Source organism: Carassius gibelio, chromosome B10 (assembly GCF_023724105.1).
Source record: "Carassius gibelio isolate Cgi1373 ecotype wild population from Czech Republic chromosome B10, carGib1.2-hapl.c, whole genome shotgun sequence".
NCBI lineage: Eukaryota > Metazoa > Chordata > Actinopteri > Cypriniformes > Cyprinidae > Carassius > Carassius gibelio.
Window position 1 is genome coordinate 7,180,707 of NC_068405.1, and position 22,955 is coordinate 7,203,661.

A 22,955-nucleotide genomic window follows, 5' to 3' on the forward strand; every position below is an offset into this window, starting at 1 on the left:
TCTGTGCTCGCCGTGAGCAGGTGATATGCAGGTCAAAGGTCAGTCCAGTGCAACACACAAGATGGATGTCAGCCAAGCAAAACAAGAACATCTACTCGCATTAAAAGGTACTGCGTTGGTTTCGCTTTTCTCACTAGAATACCGAAAGAGCAGCTCGTGCATTAATATCGCTGAAAGCCCACTGTAGCGGTGTAGGGTCATGCATGCTAGCTGCTAATGCTAATCATTTCTCAAAGCAACTGCAGCTCATTAAGTTTGAGCCACGGTATCATGATGTTTGCTATAGTTTTTTCTGTTTTTCAGAGTCCGTTTCTTAGCATGTGTCTTAATGTGTGAATGAAGAAAATGAATGAAGAACAATTATATTCTCCATCGTCTCTCTATTGTCATCATTAAATATGTCATATTAAGAGTGTGTTATGTTTCTCTCTCTCCAGTGATGCGGCTGACCAAACCCACACTGTTTACAAACATGCCAGTGACGTGTGAGGACCGAGATCTTCCAGGTACAAGCCAGTGACGTTGATCTTATTAGTAATCAAGAAACATTTAAAGAAAACACAGATTTGGTGAAATCAAATACAGAATCATTGGTAAAAAGTTAGTTAAATTCATTAAAACCAGAGGTCCCCAAACTGTTCACTATGAAGTGCTGAAATTCAACTTGATTGAATATATATATATACATGTACTTCATGACAACCATCAAAGGCAACCTGTGGCCTGCGGCTCTTGTTCAGATGTCTCTGGTCTGCAGTATTACATTAATCATGGCTGAGTCCAGTATTGAGCTTCTCTGAAGGCTATGAGCAGCAGCACTGTGAGATCCCGGGTATAATATGATAGATCAGCACTTCTAAATATAAAAAGGCTGAAATATGTTCCCCTATAAATCAGCACGAATCAGATTTTAATGCTGGAAACATGAAGTGACTTTATGCTTTTTTGTATAAATAGTCAGCAGAAACCATGCTTGCAAACATTTTGTTTGGTAATTGCTCAGAATTTGATGATTTATTCAAGTTGATGTTATATTTGTCATACAGGGGACGTTATACATCTGGAGATTTATGCATTACGGCAAATCATGGCCTGTCAAAAATGGCTGCGTGTGCATAGATCAGACAGAGATAAAACAATCTATTGGTGTAGATGTCTCTAGGGACCTAAATCTCAGAGGAGGTTTTAAAGCTCAGTATATCACATGTCTGCAGGTGATTTGTTTGTACGACTCATGAAGGACGACCCATCGACCGTGAAGGGGGCAGAAACACTGATCCTCGGGGAGATGCTCACGCTGCCCCAGAACTTTGGGTGATGTAAAATCAGTTTATATGCATATTGAGAACTGAAAAGTTTCTGAATTATTGTTGATTTGTTTATGGGTTCATGACACTTTCCACAGACAGGGTACACTTTAGTAATGCTTGAATTTTTTTTTTATATTTAGATATAGATAATGGCATATTAAAATATAATTTTTTTGCCTCTAAAATTTGATTATTTATAATTATATTTATTTCTAGATCTATTATATTTGTTTGATTAACTATAATCTAAAAGCTCAAAAAAAAAAAAACTATTAAAAATAAAAAAAATTATTTGTTTATTCAGTTCAACTTTATAAGCCCATAAAATATTACATTTGATTGATAAAAATTGAATTGTTTCAAAAATGCTTTAAATGTATTTTTTGTTTGTTATTGCTAATGTTAAAAAAATAGAACCTTATGGCACAGTGTTACCAAAAATAACAGAAATAAAGTGTATCGACAACAGGTTACAAAAATCACAAACATCCCACGAACAGAATAGAAATCAGCTCATATAGTATTTCAGCTGAGGTTAAGCACCTCACATTCTGTGTGCTATTCGTGGGAAATGCCACATGCCCATTTTAGTCTAAGTGCTCCAGTGATTCGAAATATGCATTCTCACTATTTCCTGTACAGAAATATTTTCCTTGGCGAGACCTTCTCCAGTTACATCAGCGTGCACAACGACAGCAATCAAGTGGTCAAAGATATTCTTGTGAAGGTAATGGCTCTTGTGGAAGTGGGGCTGGGTGATATATCGAATATTAGTGATAATATTGCAATAATAATGATGACGACGTAAAATTTGAAAAAATAGTGAATATTTCAAATTCAAGCATGAGTTCAAATCCCCAAATCAGGGCTTCACTGTTACATAGACACATTTTCTTACTGATGTATTACTTATTTTAAGCAATCTGGCAACCATTCACATGCAAATTCTACTTTTTGGCCTAATGCGCTTATTAAATATTTCTCCATCAAAAAAAGTGTAACTTTGTATGGATAAACTATGTATTTTATACTTTAATCAAATTTCCTACTGTCCCACTTTAGGAAATATCATTTTGAAAAGTGGGACAGTATGATTAGCCTAATGTGGGACAGTACTTCAGTCAGTCAAAAATGTGTGAAGGGGCATGGTTTGTGGGGCAAAACTGATTATTTACAGGGTTTTAGTGTTGTTATGCAATATAAGAATGTTACTGTAGATGGGATTAGAGATGATGATGATGATGATGATGATGATGGTGGTGTTTTGGCATGCAAAGGACTGCTTGTTCTCAGAGATGTAATGAGTTAACCTCTGCAGGTTGTTTTTATTCAGGTGGTTCTCAAGGTTTGTGCAGGCTAGCTACTAGAGGTTTTCAAAAAGACAGTTATGATTGTATGTTTGTTTAGTAAAAGAAAAAGAATTAGGCAAATTGGTCTTAAATGTTTTTAACAGCAGTTCACTGCATTTTCATGAATTCTGAATCAAGGTTGATCTAGCCTAAAGTTAAGCTTAACTTAACATAAAGCCTCAACTGTGGTTGTATTTTTTGCCTTTAATCATAGACTTATCAGTGTCCTTTCAGTGTTTATTTAGGACACATCCTGGGGTTTTTGAATTGGTATTAGGTGTGGATTTAATGTTTTGGTTACACATCCTTTTTTATTTTATTTTTTTATTTTTTTTTTTTTTTTTTTTTATTAAACCTTTATTTAACCAGGGAAATAATCACATTTAGATAAATATCTAATTTACAAGTGAGCCCTGGCCAAGGTAGCAGCACACAATATACATAACTACATGTATAAAAACAAGTTGCACAACACACACATATACAGCAATAAAGCAAGATTAAACGTTAAGAGCAAGTACAGACAGATTTGAATGTTTGGTTGAGATATAACTTGAACTCATTAATTGAAATAAGTACATCAAGTTTCAATGATCTTTGGATCTCATTCCAAGCAGCTGATGCGCTATAAATAAAAGCAGTTTTTCCAAACTCTGTCTTCATTAAAGGAACATTTAAAAGAATATATCTACTTGAACGTAGATTATACCCTTGACTATTAAAAGTTAATAGACTATTCATATATTGAGGAAGCTGGCCAACTAATGCATTATACACAAGTATGAGCCAGTGCTTGTACCTTCTTATATGAAGTGAAGGCCAACCTACCATTCCATACAGTGTGATGATATTTTGTGCAAGTTATAAATCTTAGAGCAGAGTGATAAACAATCTAATGATTGTAAGAGAGCTTTAGTGGTATTTCTGTATGTCAATATGTCACAGAAATATGAAATGCCCACATTAGTGCAATTCACCCTATACATATTTTACATTTACATTTATTCATTTAGCAGACGCTTTTATCCAAAGCGACTTACAGATGAGGACAGTGGAAGCAATCAAAAAAAACAAAAGAGGAATGAAATAGAAGTGCTATAACAAGTCTCAGTTAGGTTAACATAGTACACGTAGCATGGGATTTTAAATAATGTAATAAATAAAAAGAAAACCAATAGAATAGAAAAAGAATAGAGCAAGCTAGTGTTAGAGGTCTTTACATATACATACACACAATTGCATAATAAATGAAAAGAAAATAGAATACAAAAAGATTAGAAAGGCAGTTAGATTTTTTTTTTTTTTTTTTTAAGAATAGAATTAGAATAGTGAGTGTTAAAGTTAGAGGGTCAAATAAAGATGGAAGAGATGGGTTTTAAGCCGAATCTTGAAGATGGCTAAGGACTCAGCTGTCCAAAGTGAGTTGGGGAGTTCATTCCACCAGAAGGGAACATTTAATTTAAGGCTGCAGTCGGAAACTTTTGACGCTCTAGCGGTTAATAAACAGAACTGCTTGCGTCTTGCGGAAGAACATCGTAGCCGGAACTACTTCTCTCTGTTTATGTCTATGAAGAATCACAAAGGTACTGGGTTACTCCGCCGCGGTATCCCCGAAGCAATCTAAAATAGTCCGAATATAAACACTTATTATAGGTGCACCCTAGTGATTCAGGACAAGCTAAAAACACGGTTTGGAAAATGGATTTATGGTGTACTCGCTTATTATATACATTTCTCTACATTTTGAACACAAACAAAGTTACGGACCGCAGCTCTGATTGGTTGTTTTTGGAGCTTGATTTTTTCACAGATTATCTGTCTCATATTCTACTGTCAGGACATAATGACAGGTTTAACAAATATGTAAAAAATATATTTTTTACAAAAGTTACCTACTGCAGCTTTAAAAGTCCATAAAAGTGAATTTGTGCTTCTTTGGGATGGTACAATCAAGCGATGTTCCCTTGCAGAACACAAGCTTCTATTTAGGTAAATGGGTGCAGAGCTAGTGGTAGTTTTGTGTGCAAATTATTATTTATTGCATAAATATTGTAAAATTTTGAAAATATCGAGATATAGTTTGTTTTATATATATCGCCCAGTCCTAGCGAGAAGTGAATGAGTATCTCCTGCAGCTGTTTTGATCTCCCATGATTCTCTCCTCTCTCAGGCAGACCTGCAGACGAGCTCCCAGAGGTTAAATCTCTCTGCTTCAAACTCTGCTGTTTCAGAGCTCAAGCCCGAGTGCTGCATTGATGATGTCATCCATCACGAGGTCAAGGAGATCGGGACACACATGTACGTAACTCCTGATGCTCTAAACACTCAAAGCCTTTAGGTCTTAGTAATGTAATGCAGGATTACATTCATATAATAAAGGTTATGACTGTTTTTAAATCCAGTGTTGATATCATTAAAAAAACAATGTATTACAAAAAAAATTTTAGTATTCGAAATAAAACAGGTTTGTATAAATTAGTGCTGTCAAACGATTACTTGCATCCAAAATAAGTTTTTGTTTACATGATATATTAGTGTTTACTGTGTATATTTATTATTTATATATATAAATACATGTACACACATGCATGTTTACATTTAATATATATATAAAATACGATTTTTCTAATGGGTGTTTTTCGGGGGGTAAGCTACCACACCCTTGGCAGTATAAAACCATCTTGTTCCGTCAAAATCACTGTAGTGAGTCAGGAGTTGGAATTGCGAGTATTGAAAACGACCAGGATAGACTATTATAGCATCTATTTAGCATAGCAATTATATAGTTGTTTAGATCTTCAAGTTAGCGTAGATTTATCTGTATTTAGTACAGTGGTCAGGATGGTATGGAGGTGTGTTGCTAGTTGCGACAGCACTGCTGGACTGCATAGTTTACCAGCAGACTTTAAAATTAGGTGCCAGTGGTTAAATGCACTTGGCCTGGAAGACTGTGAGTTCCCGCCTTGAGCTGGAGTGTGCAAACTGCATTTTAAACGGGATTGCTTCTCCAACGCAATGGAGGTGGAGATGGGCTTCTCCACACAGCTCGCGCTGAAAAGTGACACGGTGCAGGAGTTAAGACCGCAGTTTGAGCCAGCAGATTGAATTGATTTGAACAGAAACCTCGACATTCTCCACTTCAGGTGAAGGTAGGTGAGAAAAGTCCTCTACTTCAAATATTCACTCTGTTGCAAAGCTACTTGCGTCACTACAGTCACTCTCCATTTGAGCGTCTCTGACAGCAGCTGTCAATCAATCCATCACTGCGGGTCTCAGGTTCACGCCGCACTCGCTCAGCCCCGCCCTCGGTCCGTCCCCTCTATCTCCGCTGTGATCTGCCCACTTTTCAGCATTTTTCAAATATTGTCAGTGGGTGGAGTCAGGCTCTGACCAGGGGTTTAGTTACCCTTTTAAGTTTAGGGTATTGGGTAGGATTGTGTATATCATGCATTATATGTACTTTATGAGCACTAATAAACAGCCAATATGTTAAAAATAGACATGCTTATAAGCAACTACTTATTAGTGTGAATTGGACCCTATACTAAAGTGTTACCATATATATATATATATATATATATATATATATATATACACTCACCTAAAGGATTATTAGGAACACCATACTAATACTGTGTTTGACCCTCTTTCATCTTCAGAACTAACTTAATTCTACGTGTCATTGATCCAACAAGGTGCTGAAAGCATTCTTTAGAAATGTTGGCCCATATTGATAGGACAGCATCTTGCAGTTGATGGAGATTTGTGGGATGCACATCCAGGGCACGAAGCTCTCGTTCCACCACATCCCAAAGATGCTCTATTGGGTTGAGATCTGGTGACTGTGGAGGTCATTTGACTACACTGAACTCATTGTCATGTTCAAGAAACCAATTTGAAATGATTCGAGCTTTGTGACATGGTGCATTATCCTGCTGGAAGTAGCCATCAGAGGATGGGTACATGGTGGTCATAAAGGGATGGACACGGTCAGAAACAATGCTCAGGTAGACCGTCAGCTAGGCCATTTTCATTTAATGTCCCGCATTGAATGTAGCTAAATTCAATGTGCCATTGAAAATGCATTCCGAGCCGATCACGTCTCCGCCCCCTCCCGTCCTGCCAATCACTGCATGAACAAGGCCGGACTTGCAGAAGGTCAAGAGACTCTAGTGAGAGATTCCTATTTAGAATTCAATAACGAGAAATGTAAAAATGGCTTGTTCACTCATTTTTCCATATATATATATAACACACACACACACACACACATACATGCATACATACATAATAAATATACACAGTTAACACACATTATGTAAACAAATTTTATTTTGGTTGTGATTAATAGCGATTAATCATTTGACAGCACTAGTATTAATATAATAAAGGTTTCTAATCAATTATGGATAGTTTATGAATATAGTGTTATTGTTAACTGAAAGTATTGTAATTATTACTAGTATTTTATATAGAGTTGGAAGTAAAATTAAAAATAAATGTTAGATAAACAAACCTGACAGAAAACTAACTGAAACAAATAAGCTTAAAGTACTAATTAACTAAACTTTTAATTAAAAAAATACAATTAAAGCCAAACAAATGAACAAACAAATATTAAAAACTAATAAAAATTGAAAAAGCACTAAATTAAATTGAAATAGAAAACTGGAAATATAAAAGAATTCTGTACATTGTAATAAATTATATAGTATAATAAATAATACACACTCAGATCTAACCATACCCACTTTTCACAAATCAATCAATTCTACCTGGGAAAATTCATTTTATTTGGCTTTTTATCTCCATGGAAGCCTGTTTCCGCCCCTGAATAAAAAAATAAAATAAAAATAAAATTGTATCTCTCAATTCTGACTTTAATTCTCAGAATGGCATGGTTTAAACCTGCAATTCTGATAAAGTCAGAATCAAGAGATATTATATAATTGAGCGATTCTATCAGAATTGTGAGTTTCTCGCAGTTTTGACTTATCTCACAATTCTGACTTAACCTGCAATTGTGTGTTATAAAGTGAGATCTCAATTCTATTTCTTCCCCTCAGAATGGGACTTGATAACTTTAAAAAGTCAGAATTTCTTAAAATTCAGTAGCAGAAATGGGCTTTCATACCTTTAACTACTTTAAGATTAGAATTATGTGACGTTACAGAAACCAAATGCACTGCAAATGCTGTTACATGCAGCGACGGTTATGTTTCTACCAAAACCACTTTCAGATATGTGTACGAAATGCTGTTGTCCTCACCATATGTTTCTCATCTGACTCCAGCTTGGTCTGTGCCGTCAGTTACACCACTCAGACCGGAGAGAAGCTCTACTTCAGGAAGTTCTTCAAGTTTCAGGTGAGTTTATTTCCTCCTCCGCTCAGTCATTCTGCACTGTGATTGGATGCCGGCTCCACGCATCACTCCCAAATCATGTCGGCTTTTAATTTACACTGAAGCATGCGATGTTGTGCTGCTCGGTACATCAGAAGAGAGTCTGCAGAGTGTTGTGTGTTAAACTGAATGTGACATGGATTCTGTTGAGGTGCAATCAAACTATTTCAACTCTATTTTGAACCAGGTTCTCAAGCCTCTAGATGTAAAAACCAAATTCTACAATGCTGAGGTAAGTTTAGTTTACATTCATATGTGTGTTTATAACATTTAAAGAATTATTTAAAGAATCATATTGTTTAACCTCCTTTTTAGTTTTTTTGCACTGCTTATGAAATAATTTATAGTGAGGCTATGCTTTTTAAGAACCCATTCTTATTTGATATCTCTTTTTTAGTAGTGTGTGTGTTTCATTCATAATTAGCTGTTTTTGTTCACATTTACACGGTCTCGAAAAGAAAACTGACATGTAGTCATTATCTGGTGCATGTAACCTCCCCTTCTCTAATGTTTATTTCTTTGTTTTATTCCTCCATTAGAGTGACCTCAGTTCAGTGGTAATTCTTTCCCTTCTCATTGCATCTTTTTTCTTTTCTTTCAGCGTAACCTTTCTTTCCTTCTCTTTAAAGTATTTTGAAACAAGCAAGAAGAAAACATGAGAAAAGTATTTCAGTATCCCATTAGTAAAACATATGTGTTTTTTACATTTGCCATTATTGCCATAACTTTTATTGGATAAAATGTAATTTTGTTAACATTTTGGAAAGGGTACACTACCTATAACAGTAACCTAAAAAAGGCCTAAATAGGTATTTGGCTCTAAATATTTCATTAATATTAATAATAACCATTAGCCCGAGAGCCAGCGTCAAAATTAAGTTGTTTAAAAAGGAGGAATAGACAGACAGAGTCACTTACATTTATTTTTACACCATATTTTCTCAGTTCAAACCATTCTTGAGATGTGATCATTTGGAAATTTAATTTTTTTGAAAAAAAAAAAGAAAAAAAGAGTTGGCCAAATAATGGTGATAATCTCAGAGTCTCGAGGAATATTTTCCTTCTGTTTTCCTTGTTTCCTCTCAATGCTTTTGCTTCAGCGCTCACTAAATCAAACATACATGTCTGACTCTGGAGAAAACATGTGCACTCTTTTGTTTTCGTAGACTGGAAGATATTGATGCTTGTTCTTTATTGATTTGACAGATTGTACATTCTTTTACTGTATAATTCATTAGAATCAACATAATGAGGGAAAGAGTTTAAAGAGATGCTTTAATTGCAAATGCATACTTTCAAAATTGTTGTTGTTTTTTATTATTTTTGAATTAATCAGGCTTGGCGTGGGATCTTTGCTTCATACTGTAACAATAACAATACTTCTGTCAAAAGGTGCTGTTGATCCACAGGCATGAACTAACCTCTACTTGTGATATGACTAATCTACCGTCTGGAGATCAACTGGGCGAACAGCTGCTTTATTTGACTCTCTTCAAAAATTCCCCAAATATCACTTGAGCTTGCGTGAAGAGCTTGATTTGACGGGCCTCATTCAAAGACTTTTACATGATAATGACTCAACTTCAGCCACACTCAGATCTGAAATCACTGTATGAGCACACACTTGTAGTTAATGGTAAATTAATTATTAATTTGCATGAAGTCTTTCTGTGGAGCCCTTCAAGTAAAGTATCTCTCCAGGATATTGTGTACATACGGTACAGTACTGCATGAAATCTTAGCAGGGCTGAATAAATGATTGGATCTCAGCAGCCGGTCTGATTTGATGCTTTTGACCTTTGACCCTCCAGACGGATGAGGTGTTTCTAGAGGCGCAGCTCCAGAACATCACTACATCCCCGATGTTCATGGAGAAAGTCTCTCTGGAGCCTTCTATGATGTACAACGTGACTGAGCTCAACAATGTGTCTGCTGGCATTGACAGGTAACATTTACAAGTGATTGGGTCCATATATATTTGTGATATGTGACTGTTCAAAAGTTGGGGATTCGTTTTTCTTCAGTAAGGAGACATTTGTTACAAATGTTTTAAAATATTTCTGTTTCGAATAAATGCTGTTCTTTTTTGAACTCACTTTCCATTAAAAAATCCAGAAAAAAAAGTTCAGCACCAGAAATGTTCCTTGAGCAGTAAATCAGAATATTACAATGATTGCTGAAGATCATGTGACACTGAAATATATATATATATATATATATATATATATATATATATATATATATATATATATATATATATACAGGTGCTGATCATATAATTAGAATATCATCAAAAAGTGTATTTCACTAATTCCATTCGAAAAGTGAAACTTGTATATTACATTCATTCATTACACACAGACTGAGATATTTCAAATGTTTATTTCTTTTAATTTTGATGATTATAACTGACAACTAAGCAAAATCCCAAATTCAGTATCTCAGAAAAGTAGAATATAGCTTAAGACCAATAAAAAGAAAGTATTTTTAGAAATCTTGGCCAACTGAAAAGTATGAACATGAAAAGTATGATCATGTACATCACTCAATACTTAGTCGGGGCTCCTTTTGCCTGAATGACTGCAGCAATGCGGCGTGGGATGGAGTCGATCAGTCTGTGGCACTGCTCAGGTGTTATGAGAGCCCAGGTTACTCTGATAGTGGCCTTCAGCTCTTCTGCATTGTTGGGTCTGGCATATCGCATCTTCCTCTTCACAATACCCCATAGATTTTTTGTTGGGGTTAAGGTCATTTAAGTTTGCTGGCCAATTAAGAACAGGGATACCATGGTCCTTAAACCAGGTACTGGTAGCTTTGGCACTGTGTGCAGGTGCCAAGTCCTGTTGGAAAATGAAATCTGCATCTCCATAAAGTTGGTCAGCAGCAGGAAGCATGAAGTGCTCTAAAACTTCCTGGTATACAGCTGTGTTGACCTTTGACCTCAGAAAGCACAGTGGACCAACACCAGTAGGTGACATGGCACCCCAAACCATCACTGACTGTGGAAACTTTACACTGGACCTCAAGCAACGAGGATTGTGTGCCTCTCCTCTCTTCCTACAGACTCTGGGACCCTGATATCCAAAGGAAATGCAACATTTACTTTCATCAGAGAACATAACTTTAGACCACTCAGCAGCACTCCAGTCCTTTTTGAAGCGAGACACTTCTGACGCTGTGTGGTGTTCAAGAATGTCTTGACACAAGGAATGCGACAGCTGAAACCCATGTCTTGCATACGTCCATGTGTAGGGGTTCGTGAAGCACTGACTCCAGCTGCAGTCCACTCTTTGTGAATCTCCACCACATTTTTGAATGGGTTTTATTTCACAATCCTCTCCAGGGTGCAGTTATCCCTATTGTTTGTACACTTCTTTCCACCACATCTTTCCTTCCCTTTGCCTCTCTATTAATGTGTGTGGAAACACAGCCAGCCTCTTTTGCAATGAACGTTTGTGTCTTGCCCTCCTTGTGCAAGGTGATAATGGTCGTCTTTTGGACAACTTTCAAGTCAGCAGTCTTCCCCATGATTGTGTAGCCTACAGAACTAGACTGAGAGACCATTTAAAGGCTTTGCAGGTGTTTTGAGTTAATTAGCTGATTAGAGTGTGGCACCACATGTCTTCAATATTGAACCTTTTCACAATAGTCTAATTTTCTGAGATACTGAATTTGTGATTTTCCATAGTTGTCAGTTATAATCTTTAAAATTAAAAGAAATAAACATTTGAAATATATCAGTCTGTGTGTAATGAATGAATATAATATACGAGTTTCACTTTTTGAATGGAATTAGTGAAATAAACTTTTGATGATATTCTAATTATATGACCAGCACCTGTGTATATATTACAATATACATTTTAAATGAATAATCTGTCATATTACAGTTTTACTGTATTTTTAATCAGCCTTGATAAATGCAGCCTCGGTGAGCATATTAGAGATTTTTATTTTTTTATATATATATATATATATATATATATATATATATATATATACAGACTCCAAAATCTGGATCGTAGTTAAATAAAGGAATGTTTTGGGTTTAATACAGTTCATGTGACATTAAATGTGCGACATGTTGTCCACTGCCGCAGAAAATAATGCTGACTATGTCCCTCAGACTGTAAAAATGAAGAAAAATCATGTTTACAGTAATGCACTGACATCTATTGTAAGTGCATCAGATAATTGTTGGCAGTGTAGAAGTAAACTATTGCTTTCTGAATGTCAAAGTCTTGTAAATAGTAATTTGTTTATGATTATGATGAAAAATCATATGATAACAAAAAACAGTTTGCAGTATCTGATATACTGATGGACACAACAGAACGATTTTCCTTTTGACTTGATTCTGCCCACAGATATTCACTGAACAGTGTTAAATGTGTCCGCAGCTGTACACACTCTTGTTGGTGCAACTTCTTCTTTTGTCTCTACAGCGAGTCCACGTTTGGGAGGATGTCGTATCTGCAGCCGCTGGACACGAGGCAGTATTTGTACTGTCTGAAGCCCAAGCCAGAGTTTGCGGAGAAGGCCGGGGTCATCAAGGGGGTGACGGTGATCGGCAAACTAGACATCGTGTGGAAAACCAACCTTGGGGAGAGAGGACGTCTACAGACCAGCCAGCTCCAGAGAATGGTGCACTGCATTTAGCATGGATTAAAAAAAATAAATCATAATAAAGACTTGCAAGAGTTCAGCTCATTTAATCAGATGAATTATTTCATCAGTCCTTTCCACACAAAGCAGCAAGAAAGTGCCTTTCAAAAGTAATGCATTACAATATCGCGTGGAAAGTAATGCATTACGTTACTTTTTGTCATGTGAGCAGGGCTTGCATTTTTTTTTTTTTTTTTTTTAATATAACAAAACCCCTAAAGTTATGTTTTTTTTTTGTCAACTGTAAAGGCTCTTTCACACCAAAAGTGAAATTAATAAGACTCAGGCCATCTTTAGCACGAGAGGTGTCAGTGAATAAATTGGAAAAAGTAACTGCGATATTTAATAGTAATGCATTACTAGTTACTTGAAAAAGTAATCTGATTACATAACTCATGATACTTGTAATGTGTTCCCGTCTTGTCTTGTAGGCTCCTGGATACGGTGACGTCAGGCTCTCTCTGGAGATGATCCCAGACACGGTCAGTCTAGAGGAGCCCTTCGACATCACCTGTAAAATCACAAACTGCAGGTGAGCTGTGCGTCTGTCTGTGGTGTCTCTGTAAGCTGTGGGTGTTAAGCGCTGGTTTGCTCCCTGTCAGTGAGAGGACCATGGATCTGGAGCTGGAGATGTGTAACACTCGCTCCGTTCACTGGTGTGGGGTGTCCGGCAGACAGCTGGGGAAACTCAGCCCCAGCGCCTCCCTCTCCATCCCGCTCACACTACTGTCCTCCGTCCAGGGTTTACAGGTACGCCAAACTCAGACTTCATCATGCATATACAGCAGAGGCTACATCTACAAGTTGAGAAATCCTTTTTGAGTACACATGATGCTGAAATGTAATCTGAATCAGAATCATAATAGGATTTTACTGAATTATAATGCTAAAAAAGTCACACAACGGAGGAATTTCATTAGTCCAACACAAGTAATGTAGATGTAATGTTATATAATGAATTGGAACTATTTATGCCTATTTTTTTCAACTAAATCAACATATTTCTTTTAAATGACAATACTGTCATTATTATTTTTTTTTTTCTAAAGTGCTGCAAGATGTTCATCACATTATTTACAGGATAGTTTATAAAAGATAAATATTGAGAAACGTAATTAGGGGATACATTTTGCTCATCTACAATGAATCATGAATAGAAAATTAATGTTTTAAATATAATTAAATCTATTAAATACACATTTCTGTAAGTGATATTTTAAACATTGAATATTAATATCATCAAATGTTTCAGGAAAAAAAGATAAACGGTTTAATGTATGCTTATAACATGTTTATTTTTTTCATATAGAAAAATGCAGTAATTATATGAATTTGATAGAATTTAATTGAATTCCATGTTAATTATGTATTCAATATATTTTAAAAATATTATGTACTATATATAAATGATTCTGTATCCTGTTTACTACTCGAATTCAAATTAATTCAGTAGCTTATTTGATATTTAGCAGCTTTGTGTGTGAAGTGACTGACAACCCCTGCTATAACATGCTAAGAGGTTAGCCAATCAGAACAGTCATGTCATTTAAAGATTCTCTTAAGGGTACAGTGTTTCAAAAAATGGGATCAGAGAAAAGGTGGCACATGATTACCAAAACAATCATGTAAAATAAAATAATAATGTTAAGATGCAATAATCATCGTTACTGGGGTACAATTAAATGACATAAAAGTGTAGCATATGACCTCTTTAAAAACGAGATTTTTTTGCCTCATTTCTGTTTTTTAGAGCATATCAGGGCTGAGGCTAACGGACAGCTTTCTGAAGAGGACGTATGAATACGATGACATCGCACAGGTCTGTGTGGTGTGTCCGTACACCAGTCCAGAGAGCTGAAAACCCCTGAACCAACTCCCAGCTCTTCTGCATCTGTTAACAGAACACCTGTTCCTTTAAGCTTGCACTTTTAAAATCTCTATTTTAAGCCCAATTAATCATGATTTTAACTGTCTGTCAATGTAAATAAAATGTAAATGAGAAAAGTATGTTAAAACAATTATAAAAGCTTCCTGAGACATTTCTTCTGGGATATAATAACACTAACATCTTCAGACTGATTTCAAGACACATTTATTAACATTTGTTTGACAAACAGTTTTTATGAGCATTTTACATAATCTTTAATCACTCATCAGATTTTAAATATCCGACTATGGAGCATGCAAAAGAAAAGCGCAAACGGTGATATGTATGTATGAATACAATATGTTTATTATAGCAATATTTTGCTTTCATTACTGATAAATCAAACGCCTAAATAAACCGGCTTAGTGAAGCAGCTGATATAGTGATCATCACACACAAATGTCTCTTGTTCCTAAAACGGACAGAATATATAATAAAAAAATAATCAAAGAATGTGTTAAAGGGATAGTTCCCCTAAAAACAAATATTCGGTCATCATATCCTCACCCTCATGACTAAACAACGAGTGGGTTGTTTTTTAAGGACTGAACTATCCCTAAAAAAATGTCCTTGGATATTAATAACCATGGCCCCACAGCAAATTAACAGGAACGAACATATGAGCAATCGTTCGTTTAGTAAAATAAACTCAACTCTGATGTGTCGTTACCAGCTACATTCATAAAGAGAGGACTGCGCAGACAAACACAAAGAAACCTCACTCGGGTGTTAAGATAATGCTCTCTGTGTATCAGGTGAGTTTAAATGTGTTTTCCTCTTCTCTTCTGATGACTTCATATAAAGTGCCATGCCCTCCATCTGGGGTTTAAACGATTGCACTCGCGCCCCTTTCTCCACCTGCCCTCCTTCAGTTCTCGACCCTGTATAGACAGAGATTCATAATTCATCATAATTCTGCAGGATACACAGTTGCATGAAGAGAACCTGAAAACCATACTTCAGTTAAAATGACTCTATTACTAGTAACACATCACTGATTTCAGTACGACTTGAGTTAAAGTCTGAGAGAACAATCCCAGCAGTCAAGACTTCGGTGTTGTCCTGTACCAGGTGCGCTACTGAGCAAGTTTACTACGTCACAAAAGTCACACATATGTGGCTGGTTATATGACGCAAATGTCAAAATGTGTTAGTTAGCAAAAGACGCGCTATGATAAAAGTGTCTTGAGGTCATTACATAGCGCTGTGCAAGGATCCACAAGAAAATGCATCTGTATATTAATCCAAAATCTGCTCCTGTAATCATAATTTGTGTTGAAAGGAAAGAAAGTCTGGTAACACTTTAGTATAGGGATCTAATTCACACTGATAACTAGCTGCTTATTAGCATGTCTATTATTAACATATTGGCTGTTTATCAGTGCTTATAAAATATATATAATGCATGACATCCATAATCCCACCCAATTCCCTAAACTTAACAACTACCTTATAAACTATGAGTAAGCATCAAATAAGGAGTTAATTGAGGCAAAAGTTATAGTTAATGGTTAGTTAATAATGAGAATTGGACCCTAAAATAAAGTGTGACCGAAAGTCTTTAGTGTTCATTTGAGCTAAAAACTGAATATCACAAGTTATATAAACTTGTGACGCCCGCATGAGCACCACAGCTTAATAATGTTGCACAGTGTGTACAAACTTAGACATGTATTAAATTGATGAAAGTAAAGACGTTTATAATGCGGTAGTAAAAAAACAATCTTTGAATCTACCCCTGCATTCACAATTTGTCTTGAAATAAGTTTTTGGTGTGTCACTGCCTCAATTCAGATGGAAATTGCAGTAAATTGTATTTATAAGGTACGCTTTGGAGCAAACCGGAAGGTAGAAACTCATTTTTCCGTCGAGTCTGGGTTAGAAATGTCACTCGTGTGCAGACCACTAACTGAGGTCTCCAGCTCTAAGAGGTGCACTGAGACTGCATGCAGGTCTACAGCTCTTCGAGGAGGATGAGTGTGGTGTCAGACCTGCTGGGATCAGGATCAGGATCAGGAGTGCTCCTCGGCGCTGCCGCTGAACGAGCGACTCCGGATGTGGTTCCTCAGCTGTTCGATCAGCTCTGGGTTCTGCTGCTGGATCTGCTGCGCGAACTGCTGTCCACTGAGAGAAACACGGACACACAGAACATCTCAAACCACAGCTACCATTATAATTCAGCTTGGTGCAGTTGTATATTATACACATCACATGTCAAGTCAATCAAAGGTCAAAGAGGAGATGCTCACGCTTCAATGAGACTGGATATGTCAGATAATCCCCCGACTCCGGCCGCCGGTCCCCCCACTGCGTTAGACATCATGCCCGACATGCTGGTTTAGGAGAGTTAATCACAAACACACCGTCTCATGAGATGATACAGTGTGTGTGTGTGCGTGTGAGACCTATATTAAGAGCTCTCCGCTGTAATAAGAGCTGCGTAAAGCGATAGTTCATCCAAAAAAAGCTTTCATTGAGCAAACAGAAGCCCAGCTGTGAGTGCTTAACATGAAAACAAAACATTTTTCACATTTCAAACATTACATTTGAGTATATGTGAATAAATCTGAAATGAAATATGGAATCGTAACTTCTCAATTGATATCGACTGTTTTTATCATGTTCTTGTGTACTTTTGGAGCTTTAAAAGTTAAATAAAAAAACGGGGCAAAAGTCTTTTTAGCACAGTTTGAGAAAATGGGGACACATTTTATTTTTTGGATAAACTACTCCTTTAAATTATAAAAGTATACCGCAATAAAATGGTTAAACGTACAGTTGCTGCACCTGCTGGTTCTGCATCACGCTGGCAGCCTGTAGTGAAAAGAGAAAGCGTTTGAGTGGATAGAAACGTCTAGTCAATGTTGATTATCTTAAAAACCACCAAAATACACTTTTAGTAGATATGCACTTGCATTTGAATTCCAATTTTTTTTTTTTTTTTTTTTTTGGAAGGAAATTATTACTTCAATTCAGCAGGGATGCAATAAACTGATCAAACATATGACAGTATAGAGATTAATGTTAGATGTAAAAAATATATATATATTCTAAATAAACCGATTTCTACTGAAAATATAGCAGTTTCCACAAAAATATGAAGCAACAAACTGATTTCAACCTTGATAATAATCAGAAATTTTCTTGAGCAGTACATCAGCTTAGATTTGTGCATTTACGTATTTCTTAAAATTGAATCTGTCCTATTTTCTAAACAGCTGCAGTGTGCTAGAAACCTCCAGCTGACTGGCCCTTTAACTCTAGCATCCAGACAGATGAACGAGGGCTCACAGGGGCGATTCATGACCCTTTTCATTAATACTATTAACAGAGAGATGTGAACCCCTCCCTTGCGCATACCATGCTAATGAAGGCGGGGTTATTGATGAGGCTGGTCATGTCAAAGCCCAGTCCTGTGGCCGTCTGCAGGAACACAACGTGTCATTACTGGCTAGCTCTCAGCAGTGACACTCAATATACATTCATATGTCTTCATGGGATGGATCAGCTTCTTCTACTCACGGGGCTGGATGCTTCTTTTTTTTTCTGCTCTGCTATTTTCAGGTTGGATTTGTAAGTGTCGTTTTCAGGATCTAACACCAGAGCTTTATTAAAATAAGAGATCGCCTCGGGATACTTGCTCATAGACGTTAGTGCCAATCTATAATCATAAAGATAAAGAAGCATCATTCTGGACAATGAGTTTATTTACTAGTTATATACATTTAGAAGAACATTCTAGATGAACTCTATGTTGTATAGTTCTGCAGGGACGGGAATCAAATGGAACGAACTGATTCTGGTTCTAACTCTGAATCATTTGATTCTTTTTTTTTTTTTTTTTCATAATGATTCCGTTAATGCATTTAAGTACACCTGAGGAAGTGTCCCCTTCTCAATAAGTGTTCCTAACAACAAATACTAAATTAAAAAGTATCAGCGCAACCAAATATTTCAACTTGAAGTTCAACTAATGCGAATGATTCATTAAAAAGTGATTTGTTCACAAATTTGACTTTTATAAAAATCATTCATTTGCAGTGTCTCTTAAAAATGTAACTAAATTCGATTCCTAATTCAGGGAAATTCGTAAAGTTAAGGGAATATTAACTTAAATTAATGCTACAACATAACTTGGATGTTTAAAATCCTATTTTAGTAATTTAATTCAAATAATTTAGTATTTATATACTATTTTTGTATTTAGCAACATTTTAAATTAGCTCTTATTTTTATATTTTAGTTTACGCTTTAAACATTTTTTGTAATTAACTCTATTTCAGTTTTATTAATACTTATATTGTATTTTATAGTTGTGTTTTGTTTAGAGTTTTTCTTCTAGTTAGCCGCCGCTGCAAAATGTACAAGTTCATGTTTTTCATCTAATATTTATGTTTATATTTACTATTATTTCTATGCTGTTTTATTCTATTTACAAATTCTATAATATTATTTCTATAGTGCTTATTTACAAAAATTTTGAATGATCTTTAATTTTTATACTTTTAAGTTTTGATTTTAACTTGACTGTCATTTTTATTAGTTTTTTGAGATTTCTATTTAGCTTTCATATATTTTAATTCAGATTTTAGTCATTTTTTCCGGACTATAAGTCGCACCTGAGTATAAGTCGCATCAGTCCAAAAATACGTCATGATGAGGAAAAAAACATATAAGTCACACTGGACTATAAGTCGCATTTATTTAGAACCAAGAACCAAGAGAAAGCATTACCGTCTCCAGCCGCGAGAAGGCGCTCTATGTTTTCAGTGTAGACTACAGGAGAACTGAGCAGCATAGAGCGCCCTCTCGCGGCTGGAGACGGTAATGTTTTCTCTTGGTTCATGTCAAATTAATTTTGATAAATATGTCGCACCTGACTATAAGTCGCAGGACCAGCCAAACTATGTAAAAAAGTGCTTATAGTCCAGAAAATACGGCAGTTACATTTATTTAATTGTATAATTGTGTTTTTTTATCACTTTTTCTATAGTTAGTCTTCAAGGCAACATTTTTAAGTTTCATTAAAGTTCTCTAATAGACATGTTTTTCATAATGTGTGCTTTATTTCCGATTCCAACAGTTCTAGTTCTGGTTAACAACATCACTGACAGTCATGGCACAATAATGAAAGCATCTCACCCCATTCTGCCGTAAGCTTTGCTGTACGCCGGGTCGATGGCGATGGCTCGCTCACAGTCCCCCGTAGCCTCGGTGTAGTGTCCCAGCTTACTGTGCGCCGCGGCCCTGAGAGAACAATCCCAGCAGTCAACACCAAACACAAACACAGACGTCTCTGTAGCTCAACGCATTCACCTGTTACAGTAGTACACTGCATTTCTTTGGTCCAACTCAATGGCTCTTGTATAACAGTCCACAGCACTGCTATAATTCTCCTCCTTCATGTGGTTATTCCCTGATAGAGACGAAAGCATGAGCGTGCACAGAGCATCGGGAACACATCAGTTATTGATACTGATTTTATTTGCATCATTCCAATGGAAAAAAATGCAATGACAGATGCCATTTAGTTATACATAATGCATCCTGAGAAATGATCTGAAACTAAATACAGCAGGGAAGTGTGACATGCCCTCATTTTTCAGCTGCTCGGCTCTCTCGATGTCCTCTGGAGATGGAAACGTCTCAGGTAATGAAACAGTATCATTCTGTAAACCACAATGAGACGAGAGTTTTTGGGAAAGCGTGTCTAGAATATACTGAGCAATAAAAAACAGTAGTCAAAATAGTGAAAGAAACCCAGGTGTGTGTGCAGTGAAGGGAGTTACCTTGAGGAGGGAGTTGAGGAATACCTCTCTCAGCGGCTGAGGGCCGGCAAGATGATAGTCACTGGAGCTGATCTTGAAGGTGGTCTCCAGACACTGCACTGCTACTGTAAACAGGACAATCATATCCTTTATTCTTCAGTAGTTGAGTGCTCATATGTGTGTTTCTTCAACACTTTTAGCACTTTTAAGAAAACTAACAGTGTCAAGTGTTTTTCTTTGAATTGTTCCGTGAAGATAATGTCGAATGTAATCTGTAAAACATGTCAAATTATTTCTGAGATATAAATAAATATATAATTTCGGTATTTATTTTGTAAAAATTAATGATAAAGGTTGCAACCTATGATTTCTCAATAATTGTTCCTAACAACAAATACTAATTTAAAAAGTATCATCGTAACAATAACAATTATACAATCATACAATCATAGTATTTATTATTAATTATTTGTGTCTTTTCAGGATACAAATAATGCTCGCTATGCACACAGACTTGTATTTGGCCATTTTATTACAACAATATTTTTTTTTTTTTTAATGTCATTTAAATGACATAAAAAAATGTGAAATGTGATGGAGCCAGTTTAGAAAAAAACATATTTTCTAAATTGAGTTTATGTTTCAGTTTTTTGGTCCACTGGACAAAAAGTGAAGAAAGTTAATGAGGTTAAAAATGATTTCATGTATACGCAAATTCATCTAATTATTACAAATGAGATGCATGCAAACTTGCTGAAATAATAGTCAAATAAATAAGTAAATAAGAGAAGAACATTTTATGTTTGTAAATGTAAAATATATCAAATTATTATTGTTATTATTATTAATATAAAAATACTACAAAATATGAAATGTACAAACTGCATGTATTGTTTTTAAACACTTAATTGCATGTTATTTACAATGAAATGAAAATATATTGTAGTTTAAATCTATATTAAATATGCAATTTGCTGAGCTCTCCAGTGTTTTTTGTTTTGTTTTTTGTTTTGGCCCAATTACACAGGACTTAAGTACATCTGTATATTTAATAATATAATTACTTGTATTGTTTATGATGCACAGCATGGTTGAAGTAACGCTGAATGCACTGACAAGCATTCATGATAAACAAAAAACTAATGTTATTTCTCTTGAAACTTGTCATGCATATTTTAGTAATTACACATTTATAATGATGAAGTTGCAATTTTGTACATATATGTTTACTTCAATATTTTCAATAAATTGCTAATAACACAATGAGGTTAAAATGCTTAAACCCTATCTATGATCTAACAGTGTCCTGAATCTGAACAGCCAGCACGAAAGTAAAAGAGGCCTGTGACTGGTAATGTTTTCAACATGACCTACCTTCCAGACTCTCCTGTTCATCTGAATTCAGCGAGCCACAGTGAGTCTGATCTCTGAGGAACTGAACGATAGAATAAGCCAAGCGCTTGTCCACTGCCATTGTGTCTGAGAGAGACCTGCGGAAAGATTTGGTGAAAAAGGATGGCTTTAACTGAGTCAGGACACTAGAGGAGAAGCTGGCATAGACACCTGGGTCCGCTTGAAGAGCAATAATCACACAACAAGAGACCGCAGAGACAACATTTTACACTTCCAAAATATTCAATAAAACAGATTACTGCATTTATGATTAATGCATTTACAAATTGACACGGCTGTCAGTACACAGTGCATTAACCGACATGACTAACTATAAATGTTTTATACTAAACATATTTATACACGTCATCTTGATTACATAACATTCATCTATCAATAACTTTTTCTTGTGTTCACCAAAGCTATGTGGTTGTATTCTGAAATATAAATCTGTTCTGATCCTATTACACAGAATAGTTTAATGCAGCTGTTACACACAGTGAGTTATTAATGGAAAACACAAGCCAAAGCACACATGATGAAGCAGGTACGATGTAATGCTGACACAGGAATCAGACTGTCATCCCACAACATGAAATATGATTTAGTGTCAGGTATATGTCACAATAACCCGTTGACAGCAGACTCGCCTCCCAGATGTGATGTTTACACTGGTTTACACAGAGAGACACACTCACGGACAGAAGGAGAAACCGTCGCTCTCTGGTGCTCTTCAGGACCCCCGCGTCTCATATTCAGCGCAAAAATATCAGTAAAATGATATATTGGTGCTGTGCGCGCCCCCGCTCACCTACCTGGAGAATGAGGCTGCAGCGCTCGCGCCAGACACAGCGTCGCGTCAGACTGACGCTCTGCACTGCGCGTGCGCCGGAAATATGCCTGCTCAAGAACTACGATGAAGAGTTCATGAATCCTACTACAGAAAAGGAGCTAATTTATATAAGGTGTGTGTGTGTGTGTGTGTGTGTATAAATATATGGTTTTGGTTTATGAGGACACACATGTGTATAATGACATGGAAACTACAACGTAAACATGGTTTATGACGACACTAGAGTGTCCCCTTAAAACAAAATGCTTTAAAAAATTAGAAAACTGTTTTATAGAATTAAAAAATTGCC

The 22,955-nt window shown here is 35.9% G+C and overlaps 2 protein-coding genes across 4 annotated transcripts; one reads left to right on the forward strand and one right to left on the reverse strand.

Annotated features, from left to right (window-relative positions):
* Window positions 1-14,767, forward strand: LOC127966300 (trafficking protein particle complex subunit 13-like). 2 transcript variants are annotated; one of them, XM_052567195.1, is made up of 13 exons: window positions 1-107; window positions 438-506; window positions 1,215-1,314; window positions 1,953-2,037; window positions 4,830-4,957; window positions 7,953-8,025; window positions 8,249-8,293; window positions 8,601-8,618; window positions 9,873-10,006; window positions 12,507-12,705; window positions 13,158-13,258; window positions 13,329-13,476; window positions 14,477-14,767. In XM_052567195.1, exons 1-13 carry the CDS (start codon window positions 26-28, stop codon window positions 14,582-14,584), a joined length of 1,290 nt encoding a protein of 429 aa, XP_052423155.1. In that variant the 5' UTR covers window positions 1-25; the 3' UTR covers window positions 14,585-14,767. The 2 variants fall into 2 exon arrangements, with proteins under 2 accessions (XP_052423155.1, XP_052423156.1); XM_052567196.1 differs by lacking the exon at window positions 8,601-8,618.
* Window positions 14,768-14,802: 35 nt separating this feature from the next.
* sgtb (small glutamine rich tetratricopeptide repeat co-chaperone beta) lies at window positions 14,803-22,694 on the reverse strand. 2 transcript variants are annotated; one of them, XM_052567198.1, is made up of 12 exons: window positions 22,629-22,694; window positions 21,796-21,911; window positions 20,443-20,546; window positions 20,247-20,322; window positions 19,970-20,069; window positions 19,796-19,900; window positions 18,176-18,314; window positions 18,014-18,076; window positions 17,430-17,467; window positions 16,903-16,986; window positions 16,645-16,777; window positions 14,803-15,534 (listed from the first exon to the last, which is right to left on the reverse strand). In XM_052567198.1, exons 2-11 carry the CDS (start codon window positions 21,893-21,895, stop codon window positions 16,666-16,668), a joined length of 921 nt encoding a protein of 306 aa, XP_052423158.1. In that variant the 5' UTR covers window positions 21,896-21,911; window positions 22,629-22,694; the 3' UTR covers window positions 14,803-15,534; window positions 16,645-16,665. The 2 variants fall into 2 exon arrangements, with proteins under 2 accessions (XP_052423158.1, XP_052423157.1); XM_052567197.1 differs by lacking the exon at window positions 22,629-22,694 and adding an exon at window positions 22,512-22,621.
* Between the last annotated feature and the right edge of the window lie 261 nt (window positions 22,695-22,955).

Excerpts from the sequence above, each read along its gene's own strand:
- sgtb (XM_052567198.1), bottom strand. The coding sequence starts at position 21,895 with ATGGCAGTGGACAAGCGCTTGGCTTATTCTATCGTTCAGTTCCTCAGA. Across the intron at positions 20,323-20,442 it reads TCCTCAACTCCCTCCTCAAG|AATGATACTGTTTCATTACC; the intron begins GTAACTCCCTTC and ends TGTGGTTTACAG. Across the intron at positions 16,987-17,429 it reads AACCAGCAGGTGCAGCAACT|CATGTCGGGCATGATGTCTA; the intron begins GTACGTTTAACC and ends CTCCTAAACCAG.
- LOC127966300 (XM_052567195.1), top strand. The coding sequence starts at position 26 with ATGCAGGTCAAAGGTCAGTCCAGTGCAACACACAAGATGGATGTCAGC. Across the intron at positions 4,958-7,952 it reads AAGGAGATCGGGACACACAT|CTTGGTCTGTGCCGTCAGTT; the intron begins GTACGTAACTCC and ends ATCTGACTCCAG. Across the intron at positions 10,007-12,506 it reads GTGTCTGCTGGCATTGACAG|CGAGTCCACGTTTGGGAGGA; the intron begins GTAACATTTACA and ends TTGTCTCTACAG.